Raw genomic sequence first — 27,151 nt, forward strand, 5'->3', positions numbered from 1 at the left:
TGTTGGCCAAGCTGGTCTCCAACTCTTGACCTCAAGTGGTTCGCCCACCTCAGCCTTCCAAAGTGCTGGGATTACAGGAGCCAGCCACCGCTCACAGCCCTTCCCTATACTTTAAATCATCTCTACATTTGTTGTAATAACTATTACAACGTAAAGGCTACATACATAGTTGTTATATTGTATTGCTTACAGAATGACAAGAAAAAGTACTTTCCACCGCCGCCGCCCCCAGAAGCCGCCGGGACCCTCACCTGTCGCCGCCGCCGCCCAGATCCCTGCACCAAGCCGTGGGGAGGAGACCTTCAGGCAGCGCCGCACCTTCGAATAAAGGGTAGATGTCCGACTTATTCGAGAGCAGCATCCAGCCAAAATCCCGGTGATAACAGAACGATACAAGGGTGAGAAGCAGCTTCCTGTCCTGGATAAAACGAAGTTCCTTGTACCTGACGTTCCAGACGTCAACGAGAGTGAGCTCATCAAGATAAACAATTAGAAGGCGCTTACAGCTCAGTGCTAATCAAACCCTCCTCCTGGTGGTGAGCGGACGTAGCGTGGTGAGCGTCTTCATGGTCTCAGAGTGTATGAGAGTGAGAAGGATGAAGATAGATTCCTGTACATGGTCTATGTCTCCCAGGAGACGTTTGGGATGAAATTGTCAGTGTAAAACTAGAAAAATGCGTCTATTCTAGAATTTTTTTAAACGCTTACCAAGGCAAAAAAAAAAAAAAAGGGATGTTGCCAACTGAGATCGATCAGTTCATCTAATCACAGATCATCAAACAGTACTGTTCCCACCTAGGAGTGTTAGAAGTTGTGTTTGTATTTCAAGCAGAAAAACTGAGCTCACTTGGAAACTATATTATTTAATGTAGGCTAGCTTGTTTTCAAATTTTAAAAGTTTAAAAATAAAATACTTTGCGTTCTAAGTTGCCAATAAAATAGACCTTCAAGTTATTTTAATGCTCTTTTCTCACTAATAGGAACTTGAAATTCCAGCAGTAATTTAAAGGCTTTCAGAGAGACCCCGAGTCTTCTGTTCAGGTTCACAGAACCTGCCGCCTTTTCGGGTAGTTTTCTACTTAGCTGGAGAGATCTCCCTAAGAAGATCTGTAGGCCTGAGTTGTGAAGCATAATCCCTGCAAAACGCATTTGCCCTGATAGTTGGCACAAACGCAGGGTAAATGGGGTGTATGTAAGAAAACAGCCCTGACTGTAAACGCTGCTCGAGGTTCCTGATTCCTAACAGAACTATACCCGAAGTCCACACTCTTGCAGGGGTAGACATTTCTTATTTGGTTTGTTCTCTAGATAGTTACACACATAAAAACACTACTCAAAAGGAAACTTGAATAATTTATAATTTTGGTCCAGTTTCTTAAAAGACCCCGGAGGAAGGGTGGCACTTCTTCTGTTTCAGGTTTTGTCTGAGTTCAAACTAGTGCCTGTGTTGGTGTAGAAAGAAGCAGTGTACCAGTGTCATTCTTTAGGACAGTAGTAGAAACCACAGAATAGTATAACTAAAAGCATTAAAATTCAGACACACTCCCTTCTACCTTTTGGCTTAAAGCTATGGATGATCCATGTTTTTGTTTTTGTTTTTTTAATGTTAAATGTGTAAGTCAATATTATCGAAAAGGTTCCCACATTTTTAACAGTAGTTCAGTTATCACTATTAGGTCAAACAGCCATCAGAATTCCCCTGCGCTGAATGCATGTCAGCTGTGGAGAAAACAGAACAAGGAGCCATGCACTCTTTACAAATACTAATGTCAAGAGTTAAACCTCTTCAGGTTCAACCTATGATAAAAGACCAGTGCTTCCCACTACCTGCATGGGGTTCACTATTTACAGTTTTCTTGGGAGTATCACAGGAAGATCACAGTTACACCACTTTAGACTGTACGTGTAGCAGGTCACAACTTACCCTCGTGTGTTTAGATGTGTATGGAATACCTGTATACGTTAGTGAAAGCTATTTACTGTAACAGTGGAAATCCAGATTCCTTGCATCTGAGCCCTGTACTGATCATTAAAGGAGTTCCTATCACCTGCTCTTCCCATTGCACGCGTCTGTCCACTTGGCTAACTTTTAATATGTATATGTTTACATCATGTAAATTCTTAACCAGCCTGTCTCATTTAGACTGTATACATCATATCTGACATTATTGTAACTACTGTGTGATCAATAAGATTCCTATAAGAAATACTGCTTTTTAAAAAAATAAATAGCATGCTGAGGGGTGACCTATGGCCCATGTTAGTTTGTAGGATCTTTAAAACAAGTACATTTTTAATGAACTAAATGGAATAAAGGCACAATTAAAAACTGTAAAAAAAATACTTTCTACATATTCAGTACTGAATTTTTTAAGTGTTTTTTATCTAAGGCTGGGTGAATTCACAGATCTACAACCCGTGCATATGAAAGGCCAACTGTATTTTATCCCATTATTTGTACTAATAGGACACTTTTGAAACTGAGAATTCCAATTTGATGCCCACCTACATGAAAACCTTTAACTCATTTGCATTAAATCCTTTGTGGAAGGCCGGGCGCGGTGGCTCAAGCCTGTGATCCCAGCACTTTGGGAGGCCAAGACGGGCGGATCACAAGGTCAGAAGATTGAGACCATCCTGATGAACACAGTGAAACTCCGTCTCTACTAAAAAATACAAAAAAAAACTAGCCGGGCGAGGTGGCGGGCGCCTGTAGTCCCAGCTACTCGGGAGGCTGAGCCAGGAGAATGGCGTGAACCTGGGAGGCGGAGCTTGCAGTGAGCTGAGATCCGGCCACTGCACTCCAGCCTGGGCGACAGAGCAAGACTCTGTCTCAAAAAAAAAAAAAAAAAAAAAAATCCTTTGTAGAAAGAGAATTAAACCTGAGAGTCAAAAGTCCTGGGTTCCCATCCTTGCAATAGCAGTGGTCAAACTACATTTCCAAGCCTCAGCTGTATCATATCCAAAACAGGAATAATGGTAATGCCAGCCTCGCAAAGTAGCTGAGAGGAGTAAATGAGACCACTTATGTCAAAGATAACTTATGTGATGGGCTGTCAAATAAGGTTTGCTTGTAAGAAAATTCCTAAGGAGTCTACCAATTCTTTCACTAGACTGAAATTCCATATTATATGTGGCTCGTGGTTTATCAGTTAAAGCTTACAATTCTCAAGTCCCAGCTCCTCCCTGTTGAAAACTCAACCACCGTCTCCTTTCTGCCTCCCCAACACTGTTGATTCCTCTCTACTACGGGGATTCTGCAGTCAGGGGCCTTCTTCTCCCCTCCCCATATCTGAGCTGCTGCATCCATCCCTATAACCCTCTGCAGGCAGCATAATAGTTAATACCAAACAGACACTTGCTAAGTGTTGATTTAAACTAGATTCATCTTTAAAAAGATTTGAGTTATAATTACATTTGACTTGTGTAAATTGAGCTATTAATCCCAAAAGTTAAATTTCACTCCAGTGGACTAAAAACTTGCTCCAGACTGGCCGGTGGCTAGTGCCTTTTGTCCCAGCTACTAAGGAGGCTGAGGCAGGAGGATCGCTTGAGGCCTGGAAGTCAATGCTGTAGTGTGCCATTATGGTGCCTGTAAATAGACTCTACATTCCAGCCTGGGCAACATAGCAAGACCCCATATCTAATAAACAAACAAAAAACCAAAACTTTCTCTAAATCACATCTACCTTAAATTGGTTTTAAATACAGCCCCTTTGTAACCTCAGGTTCCGTATCCACCTATTCAACATGGATCGAAAATATTCAGGGAAAAAGAAACAGTAAAAAATCATAACACAACAATAAATGATAATACAAATAAAAAGCAACGCAGTTTAACAACTATTTACACAGCATATACATTGTATTAGGTATTATAAGTAATCCAGAGATGATTTAAAGCACACAACAGGACGTGCAGAGGTAATATGTAAATACGATGCTATTTTATATATAAGACTGGCGCCTCTGGGATTTTGGTATGCGGGTTGGGGGGTCCTGGAACCAATTCCCTCGAATACCGAGGGCCAACAGCATTTGCTTTATCATATTGGACAACCTCTAAAACACCCGGGGCGGGGGGTGAAAACTGAATTTCTCAGGGAAGAGAGGAGAGGAAAAGGAAGGCAGAAACATGCTTGGAAAAATCCAGGGAAACATACCTGGGCCCACAAAGAGATTACATAACTTGGCGTTTTGAGACAATGGGCGACCTCTGGGATGATTAGGAACTGGAAAGGGCTTCGCTTGTGCCACATAGCAATGCCTCAAAGAGCCACAAGATGGCAATATTACTCCAGGAGAGTCTCCGTCCCTCTCACCCCGGTAGCTAATGGCTTTCTTTGTTCACAGGAAACCCTCTCTCGCAAATATCATCAGTGCCACTGTACGTTTTCCATTACTTCATGCTCCTGGCCTTACCTTCAGCCACTTCCCTATCACTAGCCCGAATATAAAAATAAACTACCGCTATTTGTTACATCTTAAAAACAGCACTTTGGTGTCTGCTCTCAATTGCCAAAGCAGCTGAATCAAACGTTTTGTTTTAATGAGAAGCATAAAATAAACAAAAACCCAGGTGAGGGTGATCTCTTCCTTTTTGTGAGTTAACACCCAGAGAGACTTCCCAGGTAAACTAGGTGTCGCCAGACTGGAGACAGTTAAGAGACAGAAGTGCCACTTGAGACAAGATAAGTTCTCCAGTGGGAGACAGGGGCTGCCAGCCCTCTTAAAACAGCGAGGGAAAGAAGGCTGAGAACCCGCTCTGTAGAGAGTAGAGAACAAAAGCTCAAATACCATATCTTTTAACTTCTTATTATGAAAAAATCCAGCTATACAAAAGTAGACAGAATGGTATGACAAACCCAAATACCATCTTAAGAACTGTGAAACTGTAAACCAGGAAACAGTCTGCAAGGAAAAAATCTAAGTTCCCAGTTTGTTGAGGACCCCTAAGATGTAAGTTACCAGAACCCTGGGTCTGCCCACTCCAGCCTTTATAGTATAGTCCTTTAACACAGTCTTTCAATGTAATGCTCTTTTAATGAAAAGTCCTTAAAAGAGAAGAGTGGGAGAGGCTGGCCCCTGAGCTCTGGTCTTCAAAGGGCAATCTGGAAAAGGGAGCAGGGGTGGCTGCATCAACTCCCGGTCAGACTCAGAAAAAGAGGTCACCCATGAGGAGAAACAGATAGTCCAGACTGTCGGGGAGAGAGGCACACACACCCATGCCAGTGCCCCAAAAGCAGAGCCCTCAACTTCTTCAGCCACTGTCCCTGACCACAGCCTCAAAAAAGTTCAGTCCTGAAGACTGAGTAACCAATTTCAGCACCAAAAGGATTTGAAAGGTTGCTTAGTCTCCTGCTGGGCAGAGGCTCTTTACCTGGATGGGCTACCAGAGATGTCTGAACCCCCAGAAAATTATATACTGATTGAATGTCCCTTATCCAAAGGGCTTGGAATCAGAAATGCTTGGATTTCAGATCTTATCAGACTTTGGAATATTTGCATTATACAGCATCCCTAATCCAAAAATCAGAAATCTGAAATGCTCCAAGGAACATTCCCTTTGACTGTTATATAGGTGTTCAAAAAGTTCCAGGTTTTGGAGAATTTCTGATATTTTATTTTTGGGTTAGGGATGTTCAACCTGTACATGGACGTTTTCCTACAGCTTTTCTATTGCCAAAGAACTTTGGGGCCACTCCTTGTCCCCTCACCTCTGCCAGGAAAAAAAAAAAAAAAAAGTCTAAAAAAACCACTGTAATGATACAGATAATGCTTAACCAGTCTTTCTTCTTTTATGGTTTTTTTGTTTTTTGTTTTTTTTTTCTTTCGAGAGAGAGGGTCTCACTGCTTGGCCCAGGCTGGAACACAGTGGTGCGATCTCTGCTCACTGCAACCTCTGCCTTCTAGGCTCAAGCAATCCTCCCACCTCAGCCTCCTGCATAGCTGGAACTACAGGTGTGCATCACCACACTTGGCTACTTTTTGTGATTTTGGTAGAGACAGGGTTTCACCATGTTGCCCAGGCTGGTTTTGAACTCCTGAGCTCAAGCGATCCACCCACTTAAGCATCCCAAAGTGCTGGGATTACAGGCGTGAGCCACCGCACCAGATGTGTATTTGAGATTTATATCTTATATGACATGACTATAGAAGTTTTAGTAAAAATAAACTGTTCTTAGGTACTTTATGCTGGAAATATTTTCATGTATTAACTTCACAGCTCTGAGAAGAAACGAACAAGTAACTACAATTATTTTAAGTATTTTTAATAACAGTGGTACCCAATTCATTAACAAATGAATTTAGGCAATGTGTTTTGCTCTACAATCCATCAGATACATTTTCACCGCAGATAGTTCAGAAATCATTTTAGAAATAGACACACACGTACATATTCATTTGCTGAAAATGCCACTTACAGCTTTAATATCAAATATAGTTATCATAGTTCACAGAAAAAGTATAAAGTGCAAAAGCTCCACTTCAAAAGGCCTTAAATCACTCCCAAAGCAATGGGGATTAAATTTTACCACAGCCAGTGGGCATGCCACCCTTATACAGCACACCTACATAAGGTATATAACAAGGTATATATCTGAAAATACCAGATTGCTCTGATTACATATTGTGGTTATAAAATAGTCTTAAATCTGGTTTAACATATAGAGAAAGATACAATTCAAACAATTAGTCCTATAAAGTAGGGGTCATTTTTTGTTAAGTCTGTAAGGGAATTATGTCTATAAAAATCCATTGAGAATCCCAATCTGGCCCAACACTTCTCTTTGGCCAGCTGGAATAATAGCACCTAGGCAAAGCCTTGGCTATGAAAGCGTCCAGATTAATTTCAGCGTAAAAGGAGCTAGGAGAGGGGCCCTGACCGGGTGAGCTTCAGCATCCACCTGTCCCTCAGAGATGGTTCCATGTCCGCCCCAAGGGATAAAGAGCCAGGAAGACTCAAATCCCAGTCCTGGGGACTCGACATGGCACTGGTTCATGGAAGCATGATGAACTGGTGAGAGAGGTTTTACACACCTGAGAGATCCAGTAAGTGGAAGAGGTGGTCATATTTTTACAAAGCCTTGTGTTTGATGACCATCAAGCTTTGTCCCTCAACAGAACATCTTTGATCTATAATTAATGTTTTAGGCACTCTTCACTGGACAAGCAGAGAGTTCCCCAAAAATGCAGCCCGTCCCTAAATGGATTCAGACATCTCATCTCCACGCACCTAAATGTGTTCACAGAAGGACTTGATTTATAATGACGTAATAAAGGGAAGAACAGATTACTTTTTCTAATCAACAACTAAACACTGTGAAACACGAATCACTGACTGAAATGATCACTCAGAAACATGAATGGTTTTTTATAACCTAACTCCAGTTTCTGCTGGGTCTTGATCTTGGGCAAATTCTGACCGGAACAAAATCTGATTAGCCATGCCAAGTAACCACCACCACGACCTAACTCCTAAGTGTCAGCCCTACTGGAGGGAGGGAGGTTCTTGACTGCCCATCAATTAATGAAATAAGCTGTTCATTTTTTACAATCTGAACATATCAAAATCTGTAAAGTCACATATTTAACAGCTATTTATGCTGACTCACCAAGCCAAGTGCAGAGGCACATCAAAAAGTAGAATTCCATTCATTACTTTTTAGGGCCCATTCATGTCAGGCTTGATTAAAAAGGTAGACTCAGTAGTCAGTCTCAGAAGTCAATGATCAGCATTCAAGCATATAGCTAACTCTAGTGTATTCCAAACCGATACTTCATGAAAAAATATGTAACTGGCATATATATGCCATTCAAGCTACAGGATAAATGTCAACTCTGAAAGACATCATTTATTTACAACTATATTGGGGGAAAAAAGAGGAGACTACACCAAAATATTAACAAGGATTATACCTGGGCAATAGAAATATGGGTTACCTTTTTTTTCTTTGACTTTTCTGTAGTTTTCCAATTTTCTTTAAAGAGTTTGTAGTGCTTTTACATAAATGAGTGACGCCATAAACCCAACTTAAAATAAGATGGGTATATTTCTACTCTCTTGGTTTACATCCCATGCTGGCAAGCTAGAGTGATTTCTGTTCAAAAGTGAAGTAATGTTTTGTCCTCCTCAAATATACTCCATTTGACGTTTCTTTCTCAGCTCATCTCTTTAAAACCATTTCTAGAAACACATTCTGCTTCTCACATTAAAAAAAAAAAAAAAGCTGGGCTTAAAATATACAACAAACCCCCAACCTTGAAGCATTTATACCATAAAGTAGATGAGACCAGAATCCATGCCTGATAAAGTCAATCTAAAATAAGAATGGTCTGATATTTGCCTTTAAAAAATTCTAGACTTGAAACCCAAAGGACTTAACAGCAGTTCTGTTCCATCAACCACCTCTCAAAGAGGTACATTAGAAGTTCCACGAATATTTAATTCAAATATCATTTTAAAAATATTTTTTAGGCCAGGCATGATGGCTCATGCCTATTCCCAGCACTTTGGGAGGCTGAGGCGGGCAGATCTCTTGAGCCCAGGAGTTCGAGACCAGCCTGGGCAAAATGGTGAAACCCCATTTCTATGAAAAAATACAAAAATTAGCTGGGAGTGGTGGCATGCACCAGTAGTCCCAGCTCCTGGGGAGGCCGAGGTGGGAGGATCGCTTGAGCCTGGGAGACAGAGGCCACAGTGAGTCATGATTGCACCACTGCACTCCAGCCTGGGTGATACAGCAAGATCCTGACTCAAAAACAAAACACACTCTCTCTATATATAAAAGTATAATAAAGCAACATATACACTCATTCAACACCTAATTTTGCTACCTTGGAAATTACCAATTTGTTAATTTGCATTTTTACCACCTCATATATTATTAAGTAAATGCTATAAATTTGACCTTAAATAAATTTAAGTTAATAAAATACAATTTATTTCACACACTGGGGTTCCACAAAGATTTCTTACTACAAACAGGGTTCTGCTCTTGAACAAGCTATATAATTTGATAACCACAGATGCAGCATAAAGTCATTCATTTTTAAACTCTAAATTCAGTTGCTTATTGGGGTTTTCACCTTGGATCTTGTACAAATTCTAACTAGAGTAAGAGTTCCTGGATGTGCCAAAAATCATCACCTTCCCAACTCTTACATAGGTAGGACAGTGATATGACTCCTGTCCGCACAAGAACACACCTGTCCTGCCCTCTCCCAACAATGGAATGTTACAAAGCAGGACGTGCCTGAGTTAAAATGAGTATCCCTGAGGTTGATAATTCCCACCATGCACCTTGAAGACAGTTCTCGAATGTTTCATTCAGCCCGATGAAGAGAAGATTCATTGAAGCCAATGTCACATTAGGTGAGAAAAATTCAGAAGGCAACAGATTTGCGCTGCTGCATCAGCGGCCCAAACTAGCCCGTGAGTGCATAGTTACTGCCAGCACTTGAGAAAAGTGAGCCGTTGGATACTCTGGGAAACCCAGAAAGCACCTTCTACCGCAAGAGTGAATAACATGATGCCCACAGAAAACACAACAGAAACAAGAAGTGAGATTCTTGAAGGTAATTTCCAGAATAGTACAGCATACTAGAGGCTTCAAATGAGAAAAAGTTTCCAAAAACTTCATGTGTGCTCCAAATTTTGAACCAGAATCCCCACCACAATTGTGAGGAGCCCTTTGGTAAACTTACGGAGGTCAAGTCTTAAAGATGGTGGGTCTGTGGGAATGTTTATGCCATAATTCTTCTTCTCTGTGGATTTGAGGCTGCTGAGCTGGGGTGGGAGGGGGAAGCGGAAATGATGTCAGTATTTAAAAACCGTGCTCATCTTCAAGAATGGCCTACAGTGGAGTGTAGGTTTTGGCAGAGAGGGTTTTACTCATTAGCTTCACCTTTATCTGAAGTCTCTCCATCTCTCCACAGAGGTAGTAGTAAAAGGATTCACAGATGCATGTTAGTTGAGAAATGCAAGTGAAAAAGTAGCCTTTTTAGCCACAAGTCCTGTGTGTTTCATCTGTTTGGTTTTGTTTAAGGACAATTACCCCAAAGGAAAATCTCTGGCATCTTCCATCAGAGAGTCAGAGGGTCTTGTCTGTCAGAGGGTCTGTCTATCATCAGTGGAGTCCACTCCAAGGATGCCTGGGAATGGTGGGGTCTGGAGCAGGCCAGCTTTCTCCAGGACGAGATGCATTGTACAGGGCTGGATCCCCCAAGGGACTGCTCTGCCATGGCCATTAAGGACGCAGTCCAACAAGTCACTGCATCTGGAAGCGATGCTGAGAAAGATGCATCTAGTGTCCCTAAGCCCTCCATTTTCCGTCTTTGGGAAAGGAATAGAACTTTTCCCCTTGCACAGGGGAATCCTGGTGGTCCACAGACATACTAGTGAAAGCCTCAGCAAACAGATTTTTTAAAAGATAGCCCACATCCCAACTCTTCGAAATCCCTTGGCTGTCTTCCTAGCAAAGGAAGCCCACTGCATGAGGGGCGATAAGCAGAGAAGCCAGCCACCACCTTGCCATCACGTGATCTTGACTGATGATTTCTTGTTGGCACACAGAAGGGACACGTAGGGGACACCAATGAAGGCCCATTTCTCACTGGGCCAGAACTTGATGACAGGGCCTTGCTCAGGAATCTCTGAGGCAGCATCAAAGTAGGCAAAGCATACACAGCCCAGGTAGGCGGCAAGACAGATGAGGATGTGCCTGCAGAGGAAGACGAGAGGTGAGAACCTGATGAGCATGAAGACTCCGCTGGCCTGAGTTCAGCCTGCTCCTTCTTCCAGTGTAACCCACCCACCTCGCTGACTGTACTTGCAGCCCAGGGGCCTCTTCTAATTAGGAAAGGATGAAGATTACCAACAATCCCTGGAACAGCCGGATGATAAATCTTCAGCAATTTGGGACCCATTTTAGAATGTTCTAAAATATTCCTACTGGATAGTAGGAACAAGTGTGCAGATAAATGCCTTTGGGCCTCAAACAAGAAAACTGAGGCCCAAGGATTTACAACAGAGGTGCTAAGACGGAAGTAACTGAGTACACCTGATTAGATCCCACCTTCTCACTTTAACAACTGGTTACAGATATTTTATGTCCTTCATCAGGAATAATTTTATGTTGATTAAACCACCTTTGCAGTTTAGTGGAAATTTTAAAAAATTTATCCTCACTGGGGCCAGGAGTAGTGGCTCACACCTCTAATCCCAGTACTTTTGGAGGCCGAGGCAGGTGGATCACAAGGTCAGGAGATTGAGACCATCCTGGCTAACAAGGTGAAACCCCATCTCTACTAAAAATAATAATTAAAAAAATTAGCCGGGCATGGTGGCGGGCGCCTGTAGTCCCAGTTAATCGGGAGGCTGAGGCAGGAGAATGGCGTGAACCTGGACGGCGGAGCTTGCAGTGAGCTGAGATCATGCCACTGCAGTCCAGCCTGGGCGACAGAGGAAGACTCTGTCTCAAAAACAAGCAAACAAAAAAATCCTCACTGTACCTGTAAAAAGTTTTAATTTAATATTAATCTTTATCAAACAATAGACCATTTAAAAGCATGTAATCTTTTATTTTTATTATTTTTTATTTTTTAGATGAAGTCTCGCCCTGTCACCCAGGCTGGAGTGCAGTAGTGCAATCTTGGCTCACTGCAACCTCTGCCTCCCAGGTTCAAGCAATTCTCCTGCCTCAGCCTCCCAAGTAGCTGGGATTACAGGTGCCTGTCACCAGGCCCAGCTAGCTAATTTTTGTATTTTTAGTAGAGAGGGGGTTTCACCACACTGGCCAGGCTGGTCTCGAACTCCTGACCTCAGGTGATCCACGTGCCTTGGCCTCCCAAAGTGCTGGGATTACAGGCGTGAGCCACTGCGCCCAGACCAAAGACAATATTTTTATAAATTTTGATGGTGGCAGGGAGGGGGTCTTTTTAAAAATTACACAAAATCCAGAAACTCTAAAGAAAAGATTAACAGATGTGACAACATGAAAGTCTGAAACCAGTATGGCACAAAAATATTAACATACTGAAAGACAAATGGGAAACTGCGGTGGGGGGCAGGGAATATTTGTAGCATATGACAAAGTTTAAACCCTTACATACAAAGAACACTAAAGAAATTAATCAGGTCAGGGTGGGAAGCAGGTGAGAATGGTATGAACAAGATTGGCTTCATGTTGATATTTATGGAATCTGGGTATTGCCTATATGGGGGCTCAATGTATTATTCTCTGCACTTGTGAAAATGTTGCAAATATGCATAAGTGGCACATAGTAATGACTGTCTACTATGTGCCAAGCCTAGATGCTGGATCTAAACTTTTTTTTTTTTTGAGATGGAGTCTCGCTCTGTTGCCCAGGCAATAGTGCAGTGGTGCGATCTTGGTTCACTGCAATCTCTGCCTCCCGGGTTCAAGCGATTCTCCTGCCTCAACCTCCCAAGTAGCTGGGACTACAGGCACATGCCACCACACCCAGCTAATTTTTTGTATTTTTAGTAGAGACGTGTTAGCCAGGATGGTCTCAATCTCCTGACCTGGTGATCCACCCACTTTGGCCTCCCACAGTGCTGGGATTACAGACAAGAGCCACCGCATCCGGCCGATATAAACTTTTAAAAATAGAAACACTCAATAGACCAAAGAAAATTTAAAGGGGAAATACACGTCACAAATTTACATCTGAAAAGATGCCCAACAAAAATACTAATTTTTTAAAAAGACATAGTAATAAAAACAAAATATAATTTTTCTCAATCAGGTTAATGGGGATTTAAGAGTTTCCAGTATATGTGAAAGTGTAGGTAAAAGATGCTCTCTTACAGACTTCAGTAAACAGTGTTAATGGTACAGTTTCTCTGGATTTGGCAATATATATTATTAATTTAATATGAAAATATTCAGAAACTCAAATCAATCTAGGTGTTCATTATAAAGTGTTTGCAAAAGTGGAAAATTAGAAATAACCTCAATGCCCATTATCAGAAAGAGGTTGGTTAAATAAATTATAAAGCATCCATATTATGAAGTATTAATTAGACAAAATAATGAAGATTTTATATGTATGTATTGGTATGGAATGATGTCTCTATAGCACTAGATCTATGTAGTATATATTTAAGTATTTGGCTGGTAAAATTGGGCTGGGCTCAATGGCTCATGCCTGTAATCCTAGCACTTTGGGAGCTCAAGGCAGGGGGACTGCTTGAGCCCAGGAGTTTCTGACAAGGCTGGGGCAACATGGCAAAAACCCATCTCTACAGAAAAATTCAAAATAAATTAGCCTGGTGCAGTGGCATGCACCTGTAGTTCCAGCTCCCTGCAGGGGTGAAGTGGGAGAATCACTTTCAGTCCGGGAGGCAGAGATTGCAGTGAGCCGAGATCGTCCCACTGCACTCCAGCCTGGGCAACGGAGCAAGACTTTGTCTCAAAAAAAAAAAAAAAAAAAAAGTTTGCATCGTGTATAGAACGATTCTATTTTTTTAAGTATATATATATATGTGTGTGTGTGTACATATAAAATCTCAATGGATATATGTCAGACTGTTAATAATTATGTTTCTTTGGGGGATACAATTATAAGAGCCATTCTTTCTACACTTCTTTGTTGTTTAAATTTGTTATTAAAAACATATATGTCATTTTACAACTGGAAAGAAAAGATGGTTCAACTTTGAAAAAGCAGAAATAACACCAAATTCAGAAACTAATTAAGTTTGAGTCAAAATTATTACATAGTTTAAATTTTGAATTTGACTTAAATCACTAGTGTGACAAGGGGACTTAGATAGATAAAAATGATCATCTTGAATGAGGTCATTTACCTAGTGTATACGTTTCTCAAAATTCACAATATACACATAAAATCTGTGTGTTTTGTTATCTGGAAATTACAATTCAACAAATACATAAAGTATATAAATTCACTAGTATTAGTTGAGGTTGAAATCTAAAAACTGTTGAACGATGAATCCTAACACTGTAAACTCCAACTTGTGCTGTTTGAGTTTTGTCTTTTGCAAATACTCCTTGAAGTTCCCAAGTCTTAAATTTAGAGTAGGGTGGGTCTCATGATAAACATATAGAAGTTCACATGAGCAAGGGAACGTAAGTGAATTCTATCAAATTGTGTATCTTTAGCCCATCTCTGGATAGAAGTCAACCGTTTCCTGAATCTAGATCTAATAAAGTTTTTCCATTTCTTCACCACTAGAATTCCTTCCTGGGTTCCCTCTATCTATAGGGGATAATCTACAGCAGATTTCTCCTCCTCGTGATCTTTTGCAATCAGAAGTCCTGGAGGAGAGAAAGGAAAGATCACCCTGGATTTGAGGCTGAAGCAGTTTTAGGAAGAAAGCCACTCCAATTTCCCCCAGCTTTCTCAGAATCGGATTCTGCCTGTATTTTGTAACCCACTTTTTTTTTTTTAACTTAGTGTATCCTGAGCATTCCAAAGTATAGATACTCCAACTTGCTATTATTGAACTCCAAGGTGGTTTTCTACAGAAACAGGTGGGTGATATCAAACAATTCACTTTAGCTCTCTGGTCTTCTGTATCCACTTACAGAAATGATGGAAGAGAATGTCCCTAAATGGCCTGTGCGGGCCCCTCCTTTCACTTGGTCACTCAGGCCCTAAAGGTGGGGTTCCTACTGAGGACATCACCCTTTCATCACCTCTTTCCCCAGCTTTCCCCTACCTCTCCCCTCCCCTAACACCTAGCTAGAGCTCAGGTTACAGGTTCAGTTCTCAAGCTCCTTTAGGCTTTAATGATGGAGTTAGAGGTAAGAAACTGCAGACCTAAGCATGACAATCAGGCCCTTTGTTCCAGCTAAGCCTGCTCCCTGGAGTCAATTCAGCTTTTTACAAAGTGAACTTTCAGTGGCTTCTGAACCATCTGACAGTCCACCTGAGGAGAGAAGGAAGCCAGCAATCCCCAGGACACCTGTGCACCACCTGCAGGGTGAACAGAGCCCAACAGCAAGTGCAAACACACCTGTCCCCAGCCACCTCCCCATTAGCAGGGGCTTACCACACGCAGTGCAGGTAGGGGAAGTTGAAGGACGACAGCAGCTCACAGAAAGCTCGGTCACTGATCCAGCAGAACAGGGCCAGGGTCCACCAGAGGCCTGAGAAGAGGCCCAGCTTAAACACACGCACGTTGTCACATCTGCATGGGGGTCCAGAAAGTCACTCACCATCAGAACTGGTCTCCACCTCCTCGCTGGCCACCTTTCCTCTGTCTCCTTCGCTGGTTTCTCTTATGCCCACAACCCCTTGGCACTGAAGTTCTTACCCAACACACAGTCAGTCCACAGTCTCATGGATGTAAATAGCATATGTACACAGATGGCTTACAGACACCCTTCCCACCCAGGCTTCTCCCCTGACTCCAGACTCATACACCCAACTACATTTTTGACATGAGCACCCTAATATGGATCTAAATTTAACAAGTCCATAACCTATTCTTCTCCCAGTCCTTCTCCTCCTCACACAGCCCACATCCAGTCCATCAGCTCTCCCTTCAAAATATCTCAAACCTGACCTTTTTCCACCACCTCCATCTAGATCCATGCTACCGCTGTCTCATCAGTCTCCTTCCACCCTTGCCCTTACAGCCAATTTAACAGCCTCCAGCATCTTCCGGTTTAACCAGAGGGAAAGCCAAAGTATTCACAGCGGCCACAAGGCCTTGGATGCATGATCTTCCCTCTTCCCCTTCACCTCCTCTCTTAGGTACTCTTCCCTCTCACTGCCTGTACTCAAGCCACTGCGGGATTTGTGCTGTTCTGCAAATATCCCAAACATGTTCCTGCAAGACCATAGCACACACTGTGCCCTCTTGCCTGGAATGCTCTTCCCCCAGATACAAATCTTTGCTCAAATGTCACTCAGTAAGCCTTTTCCTGATGCTATTTTTAACAATTGCAACACCTGTCTCCACCTCCCAAGTGACTCTCCCTAAGGCCTCCTTCCCTCCTTTAATTTTCTCGGTAGTGATTATAACCTCCCTGACACCCGCTGTGTTTCACTTATATGTTTCCAGTGTATGTTTATCCACTGACATGGAAGCTGTTTACTGCCGTATCCCAGCACCTGGAAACATGCCAGATACAGAAGGCACACAACATGTGTTGAATGAAAGAGTAAGTTCTTATACACACTGGGACAAAATGGTTTTCTGAAACAAATCCTAACAGCTCAATGAAAATTTCAATTGCCATCTTCTTTCCTTGTTAAAGTCTTGCTCATAAAGTGGGTGACTTCTACCCCTGGGGAGGAATGCCTGGAGGCAGCTGGTGGCTGAGGGTCCTTCTTCCCTGAGGGGACCACTCCTGCATCAGTCAAGATCTCCTACAGGACTCAGAATACAACACAACATCTGCAATTGAGAAGAAGCTTAATTCCTATTTGTTGGACCCACAGACAGGTGTTAAAAGCCTCACTGGCTAGTGCCCTTCCTAGTTGCCTTTCAGAAACATCAGCGAAAGCATCAATAAAAGTGGGACAGGTTCAGTAAGACCTGCTCAAAAACAAACCAAAATACTCTTATAGGAAGGCTAAATGCATCCCTTGAAGTTTTTAGAAAGAATAGAGGCCCATGACACAGGAAGACTTACATTCCCAGTTACTAAAACAAAGAGATAACAATTTCCATTTCTCACTTCTGCTCACCACTCTACCTTGAAAGCCTCGCCTTTGGGCTGGTTCCCTCTCAAAAAGAGCTCCTCTCCTCACCTTGACCCACCCTCTCCTTCTCTCCAGGGCTCAGTCTCCAGGCTTCTTCCAACACTCCATGCCAGCTACTCCATGCCAGACTATAGGTCTCCCCGTGGTGCAAGCTTGTCCAAAGCCGTAGCCCACAGGCTGCATGCCGACCAGGACGGCTTTGAATGACGCCCAACACAAATTCATAAACTTTCTTAAGACATTATGAGATTTTTTTGTGTGACTTTTTTTTTTTTTTAGCTCATCAGCTATCATTAGTATATTTTATGTGTGGCCTAAGACAATTTTTCTTCCAATATGGTGCAGGGAAACCAAAAGAGGGGACACCCCTGCCTTAGTGCATTCTCTCAGGGCACCCCACCATGTTCCTTCATAACTCTCATCACAAGCTGAAACTATGGATTATCTGTGTAACATCTGGTATTAAACTAGCCTAGAGGCCGGGAGCAGTGGCTCACCCCTGTAATCCCAGCACTTTGGAAGGCCAAGGTGGGTGGATCACTTGAGGTCAGGAGTTGGAGACCAGTCTGGCCAACGTGGTGATATCCCGTCTCTACTAAAAATACAAAAATTAGCCAGGGGTGGTGGCACGCACCTGTAATCCCAGCTACTTGGGAGGCTGAGGCAGGAGAATTGCTTGAACCCAGGTTGCAGAGGTTGCAGAGAGCTCAGATCACGCCACTGCTCCAGCCTGAGCTTCAAGAGTGAGACTCCATCTCAATAAACAAACAAACAAACAAACAAACCAGCCTAGAAGCCCAATGACAAGAGGAACTACCCCTGTTTTATTCACTAATGCATACTCCATGCCTGGCAACTGTGCCAGGCACTGTTAAATGCTCCCTGAATTAATGGATAAAATTATGAATAACTGGACTCTAATTTGGTAATTTGTAATTTGGGCAGAACATTATTTTTAGATTATTTAAGATTATTGGCCGGGTGCAGTGGCTCACACCTGTAATCCCAGCACTTTGGGAGGCCAAGGCCAGGGGATCACGAGGTCAGGAGATCCAGACCATCCTGGCTAACATGGTGAAACCTCGTATCTACTAAAAATACAAAAAAAAAATTAGCTGGGCGTGGTGGCGGGCACCTGTAGTCCCAGCTACTCTGGAGGCTTGAGGCAGGAGAATGGCGTGGGAGGCAGAGCTTGCAGTGAGCCGAGATCGCACCACTGCACTCCAGCCTGGGCGACTGAGCAAGACTCTGTCTCAAAAAAATAAATATATAAAATAAAAAATAAAAATTAAATTAAATTTTAAAAAACACAATAAATTAGCCGGGCATGATGGCATGCATCTGTAGTCCCAGCTACTCGGGAGGCTGAGGCAAGAGAATCGCTTGAACCCAGGAGGTGGAGGTTGCAGTGAGCTGAGACAGTGCCACTGCACTCTAGCCTGGGCAACAGAGCGAGACCCCATCTCGGGAAAAAAAAAAAAATGTATTGATTGGGCATCGAATTCCATGCTAGGCACTATAAAATACAAAATAAATAAGCCTCTTGCCTTGAATTTAAAAAATAAAATGAAAATAGACAAGAACAAATATCAACAAATACATAGACAATTAGTCTGGGACGCGAGGATCCATGAACATCCAATGCAATTAAACCTAGAAAGTTTGGCTTAAGGAACACACCAGAACAGAGAGCAATGTGCTGGAGATGTCCTGCATGGAGGGTATCAACTGAGAGGCAGCGTGTCCGTCCATTAGTCACTGCAAGGGCCAGGACAGGGCAGGCTTGGCATGTACGAGGCAGGAGCGCGGCTCTGTAGAGCCTGGTGTCAGGGCAGTCTGTTACTCTTCCTTTCTCTGCTTCTAGAGGAAGCAGGTCCTGCTAAAAGCTGCTGACCAGCCTTATTTGCACTTGGGGTTTGTCCAAAGCTGCGGTCCGTTAGGTTTCACTCCCATTTTTCAGGGCTTTTATCAAAATATCAATGTGAAGTGAAAAGGGGGGGACAAAAATCATATGTACAGCAAGACCTTATTCTACAATAGAAAAATCTTGAGAGGAATGTCTACCATTTCTTTTCTTCTTGACCCTTGATTGTATTCTCAAATTTTTCTTAACAATAAAATCACTCCTATAATCAGAAAAAGTATTTTTTACAATATTATAAATGTATCTGAGTTACTCGGCAATGTACTTAACACCACCAATTTCAGTGTCAGGTCATGACCCCAAATCAGCATAAACTTCTGTTTTCTCATGGTCTAAGGGAGAGTTCAGAAAAGACAATGGAAATACTTCTCAGGAAGCTGGTTACAAGAAATGACTAGAAACAAGCCTTAGGAAGAAAGGCTAAGGAGAAAGAGAAAGTGAGAAAACCATTCCTCCTCTATTTCCTCTGAGCAAACGCGCATGCAGTGAGAAACATTCAGCTCAGACATAACATCATTGCGGGTGACACCCAGGGAAGATTCAGGAAAGAAGTGCAAGAGCGATAAGGGCATCCTTTCGTCTGGGTATTTTATCAAAGTAGGGAAACAACCATCTTTTCTTTCTTTTCTTTTCCTGGCTGAGAACTTCTGTGGTAACTGGGACACAGCGGTGAACAACGAGACCCCATCCCTGCCCACGTGGAGTCGATGTCCAGCAGAGGGGACAGACACCAAACAAAACAATACAAATAATCTAATTACAATCAGGATGGGTGCAATAAAGAAGTTCAGGGTCCTGGAACAGCATATAAATAGTTCAGCCCAAACTGAAGGATGAGTAGAAGTTAGCCAAGCAAGAGGGCCAAAAAAAGGGACTGCATAAATAAGGAAGGGCCTAGGGCTGACAGGTGCAGGGTCCACGGAAGACACAGAAGGTCAGAATGGCTGAGGATGGAAGGCAGAGGAGCTTCTTGTGGGAGCAGTCAGCTCACAGGGAAGGCTGGAGCATGTCAAGGATTTGGAACTTCATCTTCATTGCAATATCGACTGGTACAAAAATGACTGTGCTCCGGGCTGGGCGTGTGGCTCATGCCTGCGATCCCAGCACTTTGGGAGGCTGAGGAGGGCAGATCATGAGGTCAGGAGATCGAGACCATCCTGGCTAACACGGTGAAACCCCATCTCTACTAAAAATACAAAAAATTAGCCGGGCATGGTGGTGTGTGCCTGTGGTCTCAGCTACTTGAGAAGCTGAGGCAGGAGAATCGCTTGAACTCGGGAGGCAAAGGTTGTAGTGAGCTGAGATCATGCCATTGCACTCCAGCCTGGGTAACAGAGTAGGAGTCTGTCTCAAAAAAAAAAGAAAAAAAAAAAAATGTGCTCAAATGGCATGTGTGGGGAAGGAAGAGGATGTCAGGCTTGAGTAACTGGGTAAATGGTGCTCCCCTTTTCTGCAACTAGAAATATGATGAAGAGAACCAGAGCTAGAAAAGGCAGATCAGGAATCTGGGTTTGGACAAGTTGAATTTGAGATGCCCACGATACATGGAATTAGGTTAGGTAGACAGCCAGACATGTAATAGCAGAGTTAAGAGGAAGGACTGGGTTGGAGACGTAAGTTTAGGAGTCATCTGCATATGTAAGAGACTTAAAGCCACAGAAGTAGAAGAGATCTTTCAGGGGGACATATAAAGGGAGAAAAACAGTGTCTTAATCCATGCAGGCTGTTATAACAAAACATTGTATACTGGGTGGCTGATAAAAACAGAAATTTGTTTCTCATAGTTCCGGAGGCTGGGAAGTCTGAGGTCAAGGTGCCAGCAGAATCAGTGTCCGGTGAGGGCCCTTCCTCATAGATCACACCTTCTAGAGCTGTGTCCTCACATGGTAGAAGGGCCCAGGCAGCTCTCTGGGGCCTCTTTTATAAGAGCACTAATCCCATGTATGAGGGCTCTACCCCCACTGACTTAATCACCTTCCAAAAGGCCCACCTGGTAATATCATCACCTTATTAATTCGTATTTCAACATATGAATTCAGGGGAGACACAAACATTCAGACCATAGCAAGCAGGGAGTCGAGGGTACACCTTAAGGGAGTCCTACATGCAAAGCTGTGTAGAAAAGTAGCAGTCTACGCAAGAAACTGAAAAGGAGCTGCCAAGAGGTAATGGGAAATCCAGGAGGATGTGCTATCACAGGAGCCATGGCGAAGAACATTTCAACCATGGGGAGGAGAACTAATTGGGTAAGCAGCCGAGAGAATAACACATAAGATACAGGGGGGCTGAAAACTGATCACTGGGTGTATAGCCTACAGAAAGGGATTTGGGTATCGAAGTAGGGGCAGAAGCCAGATTGGCAAGAGCTGAAGAGCAAATGAGTAAATGAGAGGTGAGGAATAGAGGGAGCTTTTATTTTTTTGAGATGGAGTCTTGCTGTGTTGCCCATGCTGTAGTGCAATGGTGTGATCTCCACGCACTGCAACCTCCGCCTCCTGGATTCAAGTGATTCTCCTGCCTCAGCCTCCTGAGTAGCTGGGATTACAGGCATCTGCCACCACACCCAGCTAAGTTTTTGTGTTTCTAGCAGAGATGGGGTTTCACCATGTTGGCCAGGCATGATTCCACCACAGAGAATCACCTGGGCAGGTTCTGAGGGTTTTTGTTTTGTTTATAGCTTTGTTTATAGCTTTATTGGGGTACACTTCACATATCATAAAATTCCCCTATTTAAAGTGTACAGTTCAGGTCAGGCGCAGTGGCTCACGCCTGTAATCCCAGCACTTTGGGAGGCCAAGGCAGGCGGACTGCCTGAGCTCAGGAGTTCGAGACCACCCTGAGCAACATGGTGAAACCCCATCTCTACTAAAATGCAAAAAATTGGCCAGGCATGGTAGTGGGCACCTGTAGTCCCAGCTACTCAGGAGGCTGAGGCAGGAAAATCACTTGAACCCAGGAAGCAGAGGTTGCAGTGAGCATTGTGCCACTGCATTCCAGCTTGGGCGACAGAGTAAGACTCCATCTTAAAAAAAAAAAAAAAGTACAGGTCAGTGTGTTTTGGTATCTTCAACCCATTACCACAATCTCATTTTATAATTTTTCCAACACTCAAATAAGAAGCCCTTACTTATTAGTAGTCATTCCCTTTTCTGTCTCCCCTACCACCTCCCTACATCCCCGCTCTAACTCTATCCTCACCCCAACCTCAAGACCAGACTGGCCAACATGGCCAAACCCCATCGCTACTGAAAATACAAAAATGAGCTAGGTGTGGTGGCAGGCACCTGTAATCCCAGATACTCAGGAGGGTGAGGCAGGAGAATTGCTTGAACCCAGGAGGCAGAGGTTGCAGTGAGCCAAGAATGTGACACTGCATTCTAGCCTGGATGACAGAGCGAGACTCCATCTCAAAAAAAAAAAAAAAAGCATTTTTTAAATGGCTGGAAATAAAAAGAAGTGTTTTCAAAGAGCATGAAAATAAGGGCCGTGATTAGATGTACTTCAGTTGGGTCTAGAAGAGGACAATGATGCACCAAGAAGCGCTAAACGAAAATGTTTCTGGATATCAACCTGAACTCTGAGTACACAAGTTCCCAAAGGAAAATGCTAGTGCAAAGAGCAAAACTTTTGCCTAATAGATTGTAAATGAGACACTAAGCCTCAAAGAAAATATCATAGTCAACTGCAGTCTACGTGACGTGCATATTTCCTTATAGATACAAACTCATTTTCCCTGCCCCCTTTCTCTTTTTCCTTCTGTGTGTGAATGCAATAACCTTTTTAGGACTTTTCTTTTCTACAGAATTAAGTCTAGACAGCCTGGTCTAGGCGCTGAGATGGTCCTGGTAAGCTAGCTTGTGATCAGTGGGATGCACTGCATCTGCAAAACAGCTGCTCCCCTCTTACTGAAAATGAGATTATTAGCATTTTGAACCAAACCATCAAACCTGCTTCCATCCAACAGTCAGCAACTAACTCTTCATGAGGAATAAAACTCTTCTTCGGCTGCAGGACAGCAAAGAAGCCCCGAGCTGGTGTTTCCCCAGCACAGGGACAGCTAAAGGGTAGGCAGGAATGATGGCACCTACCTCTTTAGCTCTGCGATGAGCAGTGCAGTGCAAGGAACTCCCAGGGTCATCAGAGAGATGTTGTTGATGGCAGGCTTGACAAATGCCAGGCACGTCGTAACTGCAGACAGGACACAGACCACCACCTTGAACCTACCCCTGAATCCATGAAAACAAAACCAAATCCATTAGAAAAGGAATTATTGTTTGTTTGTTTGTTAATGTTAGCAAGGTACAGGCATTGCCAGAAATGCAGGCTGAAACGAAATTCTGCGCTAAGTACCAAGGTTCAAACAGCCACTCACACTCACTGGCTTAGGAATTCCACATCAAGCAACTTATCCTTAGGAAATAATCAGAGATTTTCAAAATATTTAGCCATGAGAATGGTAAAATTACACTCAACCTACATCACTGAGGGTGAGATACGGATAACTGTTTTCTTCGTGCGATTTTTCTGTATTTTTTTAGATGTTCGAGTTCTCTGTATTTTTTCAGATGTTCTACAGCAGGGTTTAGCAATTTTTTTCTATAAAGGATTTTTGGGTTTGGGCTGGGTATGGTGGCTCACATCTGTAATCCTAGCGCTTTGGGAGGCCAAAGTGGGAGGGTGGCCTGAGCCCAGGAGTTTGAGGTTACAGTGAGCTATAACCTAAAAATAAAATAAATTATATATATATTTTAAATTAAATACATGTTTTTATATATAAGTATAGATAAAGAATATATAGTATATAGTTATATATAACTATATTATACATATCTAAATATAGTATAATTATATGGTTATATATAAGCATAAATATATAATTAAATATATGCATTAATAAATGCGTAATTATATTAAACATCAATTATATTTAATAAATGATATATACACACACACACACACACACACATATATATATAGGTTTTGCAGGTCCTAAGGTCTCTGCCACAGCTACTCAGCTCTGTCATTACAGAGAATAAGTAAATGAATGGGCATGGCTGGGAGCCAATAAAACCTGATGTGCAAAACAGAACCCTTTTGGCCCACAGGATGTAGTTTGTTGCCCTCTGTTCTACAAAGTGAACATGTATAACTTTCAAAAGTAAAACAGAGACCATTCACAAATCATAAAGCAACCTAGTTTAAAAGAAAAATTGTCCTATGTGTCTAGCACACCCAAAAAAAGTTTTAAGAAAAAATTTCAATAGACTAAGAAAAAATAGTCTATATTTACTGACAACCTACAAGTCTAGTATGCACTAGAATCTACATGGACAAGGTTTTGAAATGACAAGTCTTAAGACAAATAATTGAACTATCTTCACACCCCTCAGTGGAGGTCATTTCAGTAGAAAGAGCCAGAAGTGGCGACGTGATCCTAGACATGCTCTTTTTTTTCTCCCTGGGACCCATTTCCTTATCTGTAAAACGAAAAGCCTGGACGAGACGATTTCCAAGGCCTCATCCATGACTTAAATTTAGGAGTACATGATTTTCCTGAAGTTTCTGTTATTCCTCATTAGTACAATTTACTTTGGCCAAAAGCCCCTGGAACAGGTCACAGTTAGGAAGCCAATTTGAACGAAATTCCATTATAAAGAAATTAAAGGGCATTGAACCCTCAAAATACAAATTTATCTTTTAAATAGGAAAGCCATTCATCATCAAGGCACAGGAAATCATTGATCAAGCTGCCAACTTTCAGACTGGAATGAACAGGAATTATAGCTCTGAACCTCTACCAGAGGAAAAAATACATGTGGGAAAGGCTCCAGGCAGCTAATCCTCAGGAGAGGCATGTTTTTCTCCTGGCCTCGGCTGGTGTTCTTCATCTACTGGAGGAAAGGCCGCCCGCTCCAGCCTCAGGGTGACGGCCCACAGCCATCACGTGCAGGGCCCTTGGGGACCCACAAGAACTCTTCCACTGGGTTTGACACACGCCAAGGCAATTTGGCCTTTTCGTTAGGTTAAACACATAATCAGAAATGTCCAGAGTGCATCACCTCTCTGTACTCAGTGGTTTAAGAACTAGGCATTGGTCAGAGAGGGCAACAGAGTGATTCAAGGCATAGGTGTTCCAGTGAGACCGACATGCATTCAAATCCTGCTTGCATTGCTTAGCAGCTGTGAGACCTCTGGCAAGTAACTCAACTCTTTGAGCCTTTCCCACATAAAAATTAAGACGCTCTGCCTCACAGTGTTCTTGTAAGCATTAACACAGTGCCTGGTACATGTTATGTGCCAATAAAATGCATTATTACTATTATCCTTACCATCATTTTAAAAATAAATACTACTTTAAATAATATTATTGTTGTTGATATCATACTCTCAGGGAAAATGTGACTGAGCTGCTGTTGTAATCACCAAAAGCTCCACAGAGCACTGCCAAATGGTTTAAAGGCAGTAAGCTTAAAAAAACATGGGTTTTTGTTGTTGTTGCTGTTTTGTTTTTGTTTTTGTTTTTAGACAGAGTCTCACTCTGCCACCCAGGCTAGAGAGCAGTGGCACGATCTCAGCTCACTGAAACCTCCACCTCCTGGGTTCAAGCGATTCTCCTGCCTCAGCCTCCCAAGTAGCTGGGATTACAGGCGCCCGCCACCACACTAAGCTAATTTTTGTATTTTTAGTAGAGATGGGGTTTCACCATGCTGGCCAGGCTAGTCTCAAACTCCTGACCTCAGCCTCCCAAAGTGCTGAGATTACACGCATGAGCCACTGCAGCCAGCTGCAAAACATGCTTTCTTTAGAGAAGTCATCTGCAGACACCTCCCCATGTCAGGTCCAGAAGGTGTACAGGAATGTGCAGGCCAACAAGGACATCCTGTGAACACAAACAGCCGGGAGAAGTAAACAGAGGCCATGTGGCCAGCAGAAAGACAGTCAGCCAGCCCAGCAGACCCCAGAGTCAACAGAGGCCCTGGGTCCAAGAGAGCTAGAAATATCCAGGAGTAAGAGGTCCCAACAGGGTGTTTTTCTAAACTGTGATTGATGACAGCCTCTGATCCTGTTTTCAACTTTCCAGCCCATTAGGGTCTCACACTGAAACACAAGGTCAGGAAACCCTTAGCACCACTGCTTCCTGTATTCTGTAATCCGAAATCTAATAACCCAGTACCATCATCAAAATATTTTCATAGTAAAGCTGCTACTGTTATCATTAACTACCCTTTAAAGCAGTGGTTTTCAAGCCTATATCCTGTGTCCTTTTTTACCAAAGTAAAACTTTGTTTTCAGGCTTGAAAACTACTATCATTGGCTTTTTTACTAAAGTAAAAAGGAACACAGGGTATAGGCTTGAAAACCACTATCACTGGCTACCCTTTAAGGCAGTGGAAATTTCATTTCTGAAATGAAATAAAATTTATAGATGATAAAACCTCCCATCATAATGACCACCAAAAACATGTCCACAAGATTTCTAAATGTCTCATAGAATTGGAAATGTCCCTGGTTAAGATCTACTGCTATAAGCTACCAAAACTTAATCTATTTAGAACAGCCAGCCCTTGATAGTCACAGCACTATAGCATTTGGTCATGAAAGGGACCTCAGAGGGGTAGTCCAACCCTGTTATTTTATAACTAAAGCACTAAGGCCTAGAGAGTTTAAGATTCCAGCCTCAAGTCATCCAGCAAGAATGCCAGCAGGGCAGGCAGATCCCAGACTGCTCCCTTGCTATTCAAGATTCGAAAAATAAAGTAGATTATAAAGTGAAGGCTGTCCTGATATTTTCTAAAGATAAAATCATAAAAACTACAGAAGAACAAATTATTTAAGAAGTGGATACAAGGTTGGGCACAGTGGCTCATGCCTGTTATCCCAGCACTTTGGGAGGCCAAGGTGGGAGGATCTCTTGAGCCCAGGAGTTTGAGACCAGCCTGGGCAACACGATAAAACCTTGTCTCTGCAAAAAAAACAAAAAACAAAAATTAGCCAGGTGCAGTGACAGGCAGCTGTGGTCCCAGTCACCTGGGAGGCTGAGGCAGGAGGATCACGTGAGCACAGGAGTCAGAGGTTGCGGTGAGCTGTGATTGTGCCACTGCACTCCAGCCTGGGCAACAGAATGAGATTCTGTCTCCAAAAAACAAAACAAAACAAAACAAAATAGATACAATTAGCCTATAATAGTTCCTTGTTCTCATTTTTTTCTCAAAATAAAAATATCTAAAAATTATTAATAACCATCAGCAATTGAGTGTATGTCCTGAAGAGTCTCAGGACATTCTAGGCAAGATGAAAGAAAGTTTTTTTTTCTATAAACCCAACATTTATATCCTATTGACATAATGAACATTAATAATTTCCCTATATAAAATATGTGCAACTATTATATATCAATAAAAAATTCAGGCCAGGCGCAGTGGCTCATGCCTGTAATCCCAGCACTTTGTGAAGCCAAGGCAAGCGGATCACTTGAGGTCAGGAGTTCGAGACCAGCCTGGCCAATCTGGTGAAACCCTGTCT

The 27,151-nt window shown here is 42.6% G+C and overlaps 1 protein-coding gene and 1 pseudogene across 2 annotated transcripts in view; one reads left to right on the top strand and one right to left on the bottom strand.

The window, feature by feature from the left end:
- Positions 1-193: 193 nt before the first annotated feature.
- On the top strand, positions 194-1,691 carry LOC105503504 (annotated as a pseudogene). Its single transcript, XR_001000488.1, has one exon. The product of XR_001000488.1 is annotated as a microtubule-associated proteins 1A/1B light chain 3B pseudogene (transcript).
- An 8,715-nt stretch (positions 1,692-10,406) lies between these two features.
- The window catches only part of ACER2 (alkaline ceramidase 2), a 44,654-nt gene continuing 27,909 nt past the window's right edge, over positions 10,407-27,151 (bottom strand). The window contains exons 4-6 of the mRNA XM_011930356.1: positions 22,717-22,854; positions 15,044-15,181; positions 10,407-10,724 (exon numbers count right to left, since the gene is read on the bottom strand). Of these exons, the coding sequence (XP_011785746.1) occupies positions 10,538-10,724; positions 15,044-15,181; positions 22,717-22,854 (463 nt within the window). The 3' untranslated portion in view covers positions 10,407-10,537. The remainder of the gene's footprint in view (positions 10,725-15,043; positions 15,182-22,716; positions 22,855-27,151) is intronic.

The sequence above is a fragment of the Colobus angolensis genome, unplaced genomic scaffold (assembly GCF_000951035.1).
Source record: "Colobus angolensis palliatus isolate OR3802 unplaced genomic scaffold, Cang.pa_1.0 Scaffold86, whole genome shotgun sequence".
Classification (NCBI taxonomy): Eukaryota; Metazoa; Chordata; class Mammalia; order Primates; family Cercopithecidae; genus Colobus; species Colobus angolensis.